This window comes from Mastomys coucha, unplaced genomic scaffold (assembly GCF_008632895.1).
Source record: "Mastomys coucha isolate ucsf_1 unplaced genomic scaffold, UCSF_Mcou_1 pScaffold6, whole genome shotgun sequence".
NCBI classification, from domain to species: Eukaryota; Metazoa; Chordata; class Mammalia; order Rodentia; family Muridae; genus Mastomys; species Mastomys coucha.
The window spans coordinates 47,566,642-47,579,001 of record NW_022196912.1 but is presented as its reverse complement, the minus strand read 5'-3'; the positions used below and the strand labels follow the sequence as shown (position 1 = coordinate 47,579,001).

Below are 12,360 nucleotides of genomic sequence, written 5' to 3'. Positions count from 1 at the left end.
ATAAATTGAAATCATGTAACTTTTCTCATCATAATGCAATAAAACTTAAATCAATAAAAAAAAGAAAAGAAAATTTCCCCTTAAATACATTCTGCCAAAATATTACTTAGACAATCTGTTACATTGTCTGTAATCTTCAACTCTGCAGATGGCTACATTCCTTAGCAGGGCCTGCCTAGAATGTGAAGAAGCTCTACAACACACTATAGGGACTGTGCACACTATAAAAATGGAAGATGCTTGACAAACAACTTACTTTGGAATTCTCCCCAAAGAAGTTATTAAAGTAATAATGATATCAGAAGATACAAACTACTCTAAATGTGAAGTATTAATGAAAATCTCTGCCTAACATAATTATATTTCTTTCCAGTGGCTTCTTTGACTTACAAATAGATGGCCCTAAGAGGTAAGAACTGAAAAACATACACTGAATTTCACAGTTAAGAAGTAGGTCATTGGTAACCTTAATGAGAACAGTTTCAATACAATGGTGGAAGATAGTCAGACCTGTTAGTTACATCTAGCTGAGAAATGGAAAGAATGCAAATGAAGACAAAAGTAGAAATCGTTCTCATGAGAAACAGAGAAGAGTACAAAAGGAGAATAAACTGTAACTAAAGAGGAAGGCTTTTATTAATTGTGATTAGACTGAAAAATGTAAGATTACATTCAAAAAGAAACCAGAATTCCAAGATAGAAAGCAAAGCATCACTGATGCTGGTAAGAGCTTTCTCAAAAGCAGACTGAGCAAGAAAGAATGCACAGCTCAAGGAGGAGCAAAGTCCATGCAGCTGCTGAAGGGCAAGCAGGGGAACCCGGCTCTAATGTGGAAGAAAAGTATTCAGAATCTGAGCTTCTTAATGGGGCACTGTCTTGCATTCAGAGGGATGATTATTCAGAGAACAAAATGAGGTAAAGCAGAATATATGGATGGCCAGTACTGAGATCTGGAATGGGTACAAAAAGGAAGACAGGTAAACAAAGACAAGCAAAATCTGTCTCTGTGTGTCTCTTGTCTCTGTCTGTCTCTCTGTCTCTGTCTGTCTCTGTCTGTCTCTCTGTCTCTCTGTCTCTCTGTCTCTCTCTCTCTCTCTCTCTCTCTCTCTCTCTCTCTCTCTCACACACACACACACACACACAGACCAATAGCACCATTACTTTTGATACTAGGCTAGAAGTCCAGTAAGATGGCTCAACATGGGAGATAGAAAGATGGCTCAGCTGTTAAGAGCACCAACTGCTCTTAAAGAGATCCTGAGTTCAATTCCCAGCAACCACATGGTGGCTCACAATCATCATAAATAAATAAATCTAATAAAGGTTAAATAATAGTAGTGGTAGTGGTAAGTGGTAATAAAACTATATTTAGGGACTTCTGCTTCTGATTGGTCAAGATGGTACAAAAGAGCCAAACTGACCCTTCTATATGACTGCATACACAAGTGGATCCAATCTTTGAAACAATGGTTTCCAAGACATTTTATACCACAGAACAAATGACATGATCTCTGAGAGGCAAGAAACAGAGTCTTCCCACCTACTTTTTTGGAAGGAATTTCCAGGCCACAGCACAGGAATAGGGTTGGTTAACAGACCTGCACATCAGATTATGGAAGGCTGTACCAGAGAGGGGAGAGCTACACAATCTCAAGAGACCTGCAAAGGGTTCACCCAAAGTATGTGGCAAAGCTCAATCCAGCATGTGTGATGAAAGCCCTAAGGGATAAACAGCCACCACTGACACTAGAGGGGAAATAATTTCTATCCCTTACAGCCTGGCTGGGAGCCTGATAGTGTACCTCAGGGATGTGGAAAGGTGCTAAAAGTTCTACCTCTGAAATGAGAAGTAATTAGTCCTAGATTAATCACTGCCCAACTTTGCTAATATATCTTAAAACAAGTCTCAGAAGGTTCAGTGTGTGTCTGAAGCAGACAGCAAGAGTCCTTAAAGACATCGAAGGCCGCCAGCACCAAGCCAGGTGAAATTCGGTGTCTGGGATACAGGGAAGGCAGTCTAACCAAAAAAGCAGGAGTAAGAGCCACGGTGCGGTACCAAAAATGGGCACTTCAGATCAGGCCTGCCGCTGGAGATCCAATTTCTTATTGTGGGAAGGTGGTTTAAGATACTTTACACAATTGTTATGCAATTTCTACAACAAAAACGTTGAGACAATACTAAACAACATTCTAAGATGCATAAGCTTAAAACTTTTTTCAAAGAATAAAAACACTATACTTAAAAAGTTTAAGATCCTTGTATTATGCTAAAGGTTCTGGGGAGTAGATAATATCATACTGAAAAAACTTACAAATTATGACAGTGATAACTCAGTGAGTACAAGTGCCCAACCTAAGTGACTGGTGACGCAAGTTTAACCCCAGGAATCACTAGAAGGAGAAAACCAACTTTCAAAAGTTGTTCTTGGAGCTCCAGATGTATGCCATGGAATGCCAAAATAAAAATTTGGACTGGGTTCATTCCCTCTTTCTGGCTTGATGACGGCTACCAGTTTGCCAGGGAGTTTCACAGCAGGTGAGCTCTTGTCTCTTTTGTCTGAGGATATAAATTCCATGAAATCAGGGCCCTACTCTACAATGCTATTTAACTTAATTTCTTCCATAAGATCCCTGTAGTGTAGCTGCTTCCTGCATACTGGAGCAGCTGTGAGGACTGTGACCACATTAACTTCCATTGTGTGCCCTGAGTGGAGGGAAGGACTGAGCTTCCCACAAGCCATTGCCATCATGCCTGATAGTAAAATCAACTGACATGACATTTCTTCATGTTGCAGCTTCCAAGAGTTATCAAGGAGGCTGCTGAGTTGTACAGCCTGAGTTGTTCATGCTTGTATAAGTAGCCCTAATAAATTCACTGCTTCACCAAGCTGGACTTGGATGAAGATTTTCACTGCTCTGTCAATGCCCTATCTACAGTGAAGAGACATTTCCTCAAATTTCCCCAGAAAAAGTTACACAACAAGCTCTGTCCCAATAGTCATACTGGAAATTTGGGCTCAATATATTAATTGTGTGTGTGTGGTGGAGACAAATACACACACACAAGCATTATTTAGGTCATAACACAGTTTGGATATTTTTAACAATTCTTTATCCCTTTTCTCTCTCAACTTTAAGACTTTCATGGCACATATGTTAGACTTATAAGTCCCACAAATGCAGAAAAGTCAAAGCATTCTTTGCTTTCCTTCCTCATCAGGCCTTTACTTGGAATATAATGTTGGTGTTTATATCTTTAAATCCTTAATCCCTGCCCTCTTTTAGGGTTAATCTGCTATTATTTTCACTTATTGAAATAATTTTAGGTATCATAAGTTTCTTTACATTATTGATTTACTCACTTGCCTCTGAAACACTTGAACAAATGTAAATGCTTGTAGAAGGGCTTTAAACTCTTGTTTGACTCTTTCATTGATTTTCCAATGTCTCTACTCTTCCTGGGGATGGATCCTATCTTGCTGTTTCTCCCAGGTGTGAATACTGTTATTACATGCTGGCTATGTGATTTTACATTCCTGATGACATCTTAGGCTCAATTGAGCAAACAGTGTGATGGCTATTCTTTTGTTGTCAATTTGACTATATCGGGAATGAACTACAGTCCAGAAATGGAAGACACACCAGTGAGAAATTGTTTTGCTTGGTTTGAAGTGGGTGAATCCACTTCTGGTCTGGACCTTTGAGGCAGGAAGATAGATGCCTTTGATCTTGATGTTCAGGACAACAGGCCACCCTTCTGCTACAAGTCAATATAAGGGCATAAAAGGAAGCTTTTGCTCTTTGCCTGCTTTCCCTCCCCATGCTAGCATATCTGTTCCTTCACTGGCATGGGAGTTTGCTTCCTCAGAACTCCAGCATTTACTCAAGACCAGCTAACACATATGGCTTTGCGGACTGAGCAACTATTAAATTCTTAGTTTCTGTTCAGAGCTAGCCATTGTTGAATTAGCTACACTGAAGCCTGTAAGTCATGCCAGTAAATCTCCTTTCTATACATAGAGAGTAATTCTATTATTCTATTCCTCTAGAGAACCCTGATTGTTATGAGAGTAAGTCCTTGATTCTTGTGTTTGTTCAACTGTCTGGAACAGCTAGGCAGAAAGCTGAATGACCTTGGAGTTCAGACTGCTCCCTTTCCTTATGACCACTGCACAATGTCCGGGGTCTAGAAATAACTTTTGTAAACTTTGTTCAGTGTTTAACTTAAAAGTTGGAGATGACTGTGTTGCAGTAGATGCTTTGATAGAGGAGAGTCAGTCTGTGTCAACTTCTCCTTATTTTCAAGATGTATGTGACTTTGGATCAAAAAATAACTAATCCTTAGTATATTATATTTAATGGTAAGGTTATGGTTTTCCACAAGTTTCACACAGTATCAGCCTTGGAGGGAAAGAATGCACTTGGTGTTGTAGGATGTATCCTGTTGGGAATGGGCTTTTGGTTAGCCAGGGAGAGCCAAGTGCGAACAGGGAAGTGGAAATACAGAGCAGGCGAGAGTGAAGCACTACCCACATTTACAACAGGCTTGTCCAGGAAGATTTGTGATTAAATATTTCAAGACAGTTATCAATTTTAATAAAGTTGCGCTAAATTTGAGCACACTATTTATTTAAAATATGTGACAATGGCTAGACTGATTTATGTCAACTTGCCACAGAGTCATAGAGTCAAATTGAGAAAATGATTCCATAGGGTTGGTCTGTAGGTGAGTCTGCAGGGCATGAGAAGGCCCAGCTCACTGTGGGTAGTGCAAACCCTGGGAAAATGTTCTGGATTATAAAAGAGAGAAACATGAGGGAACAGGCCAGTCGGCTGCATTATTCACAGCCTCTGCTTCAGCTCCTGCCTCCAGGCTCCTTCCCTGTTTGAGTTCCTGCCCTGACTTCCTTCAGTGATGGACTGTTACATCAAAGTAAGTTTAAGATGAGATAAACCTTTCCTCCCCAAGTTGCTTTTGGTCATAGCATGTTATCACAACAGAGAAGCCATAGGATGTAGATTAATATCAACAGGGCTTTTAAAATGTGTGTTTTCATAAAGATTTCCAAAACACAATCCCTCTTTTGATGTCTTTTCTGTCATCCACCAACCATGAAGAATGGTGACAGTTGCCATTTCTCTTTCACTGTGATTGGGAGAGAGAACTGTGATCTGCTTTTGAAGTAGTAGATTAATTAAAAATGAATCAGGGATATTTGGGGAGGATGGAAATTTTCTACATCACAACTGTAATGACAACATAAATATATAAGCATTTGCCAACATTCACATAGTTTTATGTTAAAATTGGGGACGTCTGCTCTATACAACAACGCTCACCACAGGCAGAAACAGAGAGAGGAACAGCCCTTACAGCATGATTAGGGTAACTTATAGCACTCAGTCAATCCTGAGTGAAGTAGCTGCTTAACTGGGTAGCAGATCTGATTAGAGGTGGAGCAGGAGCAGGAAGTAGTGTAGTTCATTCAACTCTACCTTCTCAGTCCTGAACAAGGTTCTCTATATAGTGGGCCATTTCAGTAAAGGATTGTGAACAAAAATTTAATTATACACAAACTCTTAAAGCCCTTTCAAAAACCTGTATTCACTGTCCTGGAATTTGGTCATTAAACTGATACACATATTTCACTGTTTTTAGATATTCTGCATTGTCTCAAGGCCATCCTGAGCTTTATATTGAGGTCTTGTCTCATAGAAATAACAACAACAAAAAGTTTTGTGGATCCTATTTTTTCTTTAAGCTTGTTATTATTGTATGTATATATAATGTGGGGGTAGGGGGCTGCTTGCCACAGTGTGCATGTGGGTGTCAAAGGGCAGCTGTGTGGACTCAGTTCCTGCTTCTTGGTTTTTTTGTTTGTTAGTTTTGTTTCAGTTTGGTTTGGTTTTAAGCAATATATCTTATTTAGCTCAGCATATTAAAAACAGTACTTTGCACAAAACCATGTAAGTTTTCTCTATTTTTATGTGGATCCTGAAATAAATCATAGGTCACTAGCCTTGAGTGGCAAGGGCCTTTACTTGTTGAGCCATCTCATAGGCCCAAAGGAATCAATCATATTCTAACAACCAACTTATAACTCACAGTTCATTTTTACTTACATCAATTTTTCATTTTTATAGCTTCATTTAAAAAAGAATTCACTTTAATAAAGCATTAACTAAATTAGCACCAACTGTTTTAAATTATCTATACAGGAAGTACTCAGCTGAATTAAGAATATTATTCTAAGCTGGGAGTGGTGGCACACGTCTTTGATCCTAGCGCTTGGAAGGCAGAGGAAAGTGGATCTCTGATTTTGAAGTTAGCCTCATCTATAAAGCGAGGAGAACAAATATTGTTATACAGAAAAGCCCTGTCTCAACTACAACAACAAAAAGAATGTTATTCTAAATATTAATTGTAAAACTAATCAAGCAGCTAAGAGATTCCTCATTAAGCATTTATGTTAAAATGATAGTCTAAGCATAATAAGTTATTTTTATGAACCAATATTTTTGACATCCAAATTTTAAAGCAACTAAATATCTGAGATGACTCCAAATGGATGGTAACTTACAGTTTGTTGCTGTATGAAAGTGAGAAGAAAGTGCCAGAGTAACCGCATTCCAAAACATGTATAATATTTCAGGCTGTCCGTCCTGAAAGCCAAAGATGCAGAACAGGAGAACATTTGTTTATTTCAAGATGTACAACAAAGGTTGGAAGACACTCAGCAGGCAATAGCAAGAATTGCTCTTTTCAAGGACCCAGAAGGTTCCAAGCACTCATATTAGGTGGCTCACAACAACTGGTAACTCCTAATCCAGAGCACCCTCAAACATGTGACATTCACTCACAGACACTTGGTCATAGACATACATAACAGAGTCACCAATAGGAAGATAGAATCAAGCTTTGTTTACATCCAAGCAATTACTTGCTAGCCTATCCTGCCCTTCTACTCATTTGTCCCCTGGCCTTGGGTGAGGAGTACAGACACCCTCGGCTCTCATCTCATCTACAAGATGAGCTGGCAGGAGAACCATCACTGCAGTGCTTTATGAAGATTACAGAGGTTAATAAAAGCCTTGGGCCAGGACATGACATACAAAAAGCCCTCCATGAATACAAACTATTATCATCTTCATCCTTTGATATACACAAGCAATTTGTGAAACTCTAACAAGATTGACAAAGCATATTCAGATCAAGGATCACTAGCATTATAAAAGAGAATGCTCAAAGTCTTGTCATAAATTTTTAAGAAAGAGACAAAAATGACAGAATTATCATTAACTCAAAGTATCAGGATACTTGTATTCAAATTTGAGCATGTTTTATAATTAAATAATGAAATGGAAGGGCAAATATTGATACACACGGAATTTTTTAAAAAAGAAAACATAGGAGCTGGAGAGGTGGCTCAGCAGTTAAAAGCACTCACTGGCTCCTCTTCCAGAAGACCCAGCAGCCACATGGCTGAGATTCATTCAATACTGCTTTCTGCCCTTCAAACTCAATAGAGACTGTATGCACACAGTGCACATTGTATATGCTGACAAAATATCCATGCACACAATTTTTTGAAAATCTCAAAAAAAAATGAATTAAAAAATATTTCATTTTAGAATAAAGTTACATTCTAAGAAATTTGAACAACTATACTAAGCTACTTTTGTATGTCTGTCACTGGTATTCTACTAGGTTTGAAACACAAGAATACTAACTTCATATGTTAATTTCTATGTATTTTAATTCTAGGTATGTAAATAACTAATTTCAAAATAACTATATAATATATATTTTAATAATGAAATAGTGCAGTAAAAATTAAGTCAAAACTCTTGTGTAGCTGGGCAATGGTAGCGCACAGCACGACTTTAATCCCAGCACTTGAGAGGCAGAGGCAGGTGGATTTCTGAGTTCGAGGCCATCCTGGTCTACAGAGTGAGTTCCTGGACAGCCAAGGCTATACAGAGAAACCCTGTCTCAAAAACAAAACAAACAAACAAACAAAAAAAACCAAAAAAACAAAAACAAAACAAAACAACCCCCCCCAAAAAACAAAAATAATTAAAAAACAAAAAACAAAACAAAACAAAACAAAAAACTCTTGTATAGAGTTAGATACAAGACCAGCAGAACAAAATACATAGCAAAAATCCAAAGCTTTGCATTCATATGGTCATCTAATCCCTAGCAAGGCACCAAGGCTATACAAGGAAATTATAGTCTGCTCAACAAACCTACTGAGAAAGCTAGCTATACACATGCTAAAAAATGAAACAGAATCTATACCTTATACCATACTAAAAATTAACTCAAAATGAAGACTTTAACTAGACTTAAAACAGCAAAATTCCTAAAGGAAAACATGACGTAGCTCCAAGACAACATATGCCACAATAATTACTGCACATGATTCTAGCATTAAACTGAAAAATGTTGGTGCGTAAATAAAAACAATCTGTAAATGAAATCAACTGGATAGGAAGAACATTTGCCAATCACAGACACAATGAGGGGTTAATGCCTGGAACACACTACTCTATAACAACAAAAGAAGAGCTAATTAAAATGAGAGAAAGGAATTAAGTAGACATTTCTCCAAATACAATAACAGCAGGGTCAACATCATGAGCCAGCAGGGAAGTGCAAACCAGAGTCACAAAAACACATTGTACCCATTAATAAATTGGTCACTATCCAAAGGAGGCAAGAGGGAAGAAGCCTGTCATGTCAGCACCTTCTCTGTCTGAGCCAGAACCATCAGGTGTTCAGTCACTGTCACACTCCTTGGGCTACACGTGGCAACAAACAGAAAAAAATAAAACAACAAACCCAAACATAACAAGTTTTGGCAAGGATGTCCTGAAAACAGAGTTCATGTGCACTTTTGAGAGGAAAGTAAAATACTGTAGGCATTACACTGGACAGTAGGACTGTGGAGATGGCTCAGTTGGGAAAGTTCTGGGCACATAAGCACGAGGACTTGTCATTGAATTCCAAAAGCCACATAAAAAGCTGCTGGTGGCAGTTCGCATTGGTAAACCCAGTGCTTCTTATGGCAAGAAGCTAGGCAAGTGGGGTAGAATTCTCAGATACCTGTGGCATGCGCTTGGCCCACACACAAAATTGTTAAAATAGAATTGGCACATGACTTACTAATCCTACTTGTGAATATTTATCTCAGATAAAGAGATTTTACATACCCATTGGACTCACTGCACTATCACTTACAAAAGGACAGAAGTGAAAGCAACCTCCAAATCCCAAAGTATTAGTGGATAAGTGGTCAACACAGAAGGCAATGTGGGGAGGGAGAGCAAAGCATACCCAGGTTATTTGTTAAGGTGTTATGGAGCTACCTTATGTTTACCTAAAATTATATACAAGACATGTAAGTGTATGTACACATGCACACACAGTTAAGCCATTTGGCCTGACAATGCCTCCTCCCCAACAAGAACCACGGACTGACAAAATGTCCAGTACCAGGCATGAGAAACTTCTTTTTGAATAGTTGGCCATGGTAGGCCAACTAAATCCCAAAACAATACAGATGATCAATATATTTCTTGGTTCTCTCTCAGGTGTTGAGGATGGCCCCTATTACTGAAGTCACTGCACTCCTAGGACACAGGACTCAGATGATTCAAGCTGGATCTGACCTGAAAGTCTCTTTCCTGTGGTCTACTTTCCATGGTACCAGATAATACTGTGCAAGTTGCCAATGGAGGGAAACAACCAACACAGCTGCAACAGCTAGGAAATGCAGCAATTACCAGCATGGTAAGATATTAATTAGGGCCAGCAATCGGCACTTGTGTCAGGGCCAATCAACAGTGAGCTAACTAGACTGAGGTCCATTCTACAGTAGGAAAATCTGCCTGCTACTAGAAACCCAGCCAGCTGCCTGGCACTAATGAGATCATGGACCTTAGAAAAGAATCTACTTACCAACAATTTGCTAGACCAGCATAATTCCTTAATACATTATACATCTTAGATTTATACCCACAGATAACTGTTGGCACCACACCCCCAAAAAAAACCTCTCTTGAGAGCAAGTAGACACTATCACTGAAAATGACAACTAAACAATACAGAGCTCAGCAGATCGTGGGGAGCCCAGCCTCAATAGATGCAGCTATTTCACAGCTCCTGCATCTATGACTCAGTGAACTTGTTGGAAGAGTGGGCAGAAAGTCTTTAGGAATCAGAAAACCAGGAATTCTGCTGTGAGATAGTCTCTTCTAGAAATGGCTACATAAACAAAGGTGGGATGATAGTGTTATCAATGGACATGCTAACAAGGGAAAGAGAAACTTTATGCTGCTCCCCCCTAGACTAGGAATTACAGATGACTAAGGATTGGTGGAAGGAGAATTATTCTCTCCTAATAATGAGCCCCCATATTGGTTTTCCACTGCAGATGGTCAGTTTTGACACCATATATGTACATACACAGAAAAAAATACAGACTCAGCAGATCATATATGTATATTTGTGCATAGATATTCATGCAAACATATATGTATATAACAATAATAGTAAAAGAAAACGAGGACATTAACTTTTTAGTATGGAGGGCGTAACTGGGGTTTGAGGAAGGATTGGAGGAAAGAAAGGGGTAGAGTGAGGTCATTCTATTTCAGTGAAAACATTAAAAAGAAAACATGGTATATGCATACAATAAAATATTATTCAGAGTTAAAACCAAAATAAATTCTGTTAAATACTAAAACCTGGATAAACTTTGCAGGCATATGCTAAATAAAATAAGCCAAAGAAAAAATGTTTTTTAATCTGTAATATATGCATGTATGTGTGTGTGTGTTTGTGTGTATTTATACATTTAGAGATTCTGAAAACATGGTTTGCATAGGTAACACTACTGTACTTTAGGATTAGAAATAGTTATGATGTTAAAATTTTAGCATTTATTTCACCCCTATCAAAAAGTATTTGGGGGTATAAAAATTACTCAGTGGATAAAGTATTTACTGTACAAGCATGATGACCTGGGTGTAGATTCTGGGCATAGAGGCATGTATGTGTAACCTCAGTATAAGGAACAAGAAACATGCATGCCCTGGGGGTGGTAGTGGCCAGCCAGTCTACCCAAAATACCACGCTCTGGATTCAGTGAGAGACTGTCTCCCAAAATAAGTGGGAAGTGAGAAAATAAGAAACAAGATTGATTTCTGGCCTCCACATCTGCATGTACACTTGTACAAACACACATATCTCACACATACACCCACAAAGTATTTATAAGAAATTGTTATGCATTCCTGTAATCGTAACACCCAGGACGCTGAGGCAAGAGGATCCTGAGTTTGAAGCCAGTCTGGGTAAGATACAAGTAAGATAATGTTTCTAAATCAAACAAACATAAACAACGACAAAAAAAAATTTTTTTTTTTTGGTTTTTCAGGACAGGGTTCTTCTGTGTAGCCCTGGCTGTCCTGGCACTCACTCTGTAGACCAGGCTGGCCTCGAACTCAGAAATCCACCTGCCTCTGCCTCCCAAGTGCTGGGATTATAGGCGTGCGCCACCACCGCCTGGCCACCAAAAAAAAATATTTTATGGTGAGTCTCTATGAATTTAAAAATTAATAACCCTGAATATTCAGGTTTGTTTCTTTTTCTGTACCAAGAAAAATGTAGACAAGTATGTTTTCTTATTGGAGACACTGAAGTATTAATAGATTCACTAATATTAAATGATTCTCAAACTGATGACAGGCTCCAATGAACTCCTTTAGAATATAATGTACATGTTTATTTTAATAAATTACTGAGCCTCAGGAGACAGTAAGGTCCTTGTCTAACACTATAACTTCAACCCAAAGAGAGAGATTTCAAAATTTCTGATCAATTCAATGTAAGCAAAAATATTTTCTCTCTCTCTCTTTCTCTTTCTCTCTCTCTCTCTTTCTCTCTCTCTCTCTCTCTCTCTCTCTCTCTCTCTCTCTCTCTCTCTCTCTCTCTCTCTCTCTCTCTCTCTCTCTCTCTCTTTCTCTTTTGGATTTTTGAGACAGGGTTTTTCTGTGTAGCCCTGGCTGTCCTGGAACTCACTCTGTAGACCAGGATGGCCTCAAACTCAGAAATCCACCTGCCTCTGCCTCCCAAGTGCTGGGATGTGCCACTACTGCCCAGCAATTTTTTGCTTCTTTTGAGATGGCCTTGAACTTATCACAATTCATCTGCCTCAGACTCCAGAGTGCTGCCACTAAGGGTACATTTTACCCAGTCTGGTTTGACCATATAACTGAAATCAACTTTCTTTGATACCTGAAAATCTCAATCTCTCTCTCCCTCTGTCTGTCTCTCTCCCTCTGTCTCCCTCC

At 38.8% G+C, this 12,360-nt stretch overlaps 1 protein-coding gene across 4 annotated transcripts in view; it reads right to left on the bottom strand.

Annotated features, from left to right (window-relative positions):
- Positions 1-12,360, bottom strand: part of Cog5 (component of oligomeric golgi complex 5) — a 305,629-nt gene that overhangs the window by 109,076 nt on the left and 184,193 nt on the right. For all 4 annotated transcript variants that reach the window (XM_031357459.1, XM_031357460.1, XM_031357458.1 and 1 more), the window contains exon 11: positions 6,582-6,663. In XM_031357459.1, the coding sequence (XP_031213319.1) occupies positions 6,582-6,663 (82 nt within the window). The remainder of the gene's footprint in view (positions 1-6,581; positions 6,664-12,360) is intronic.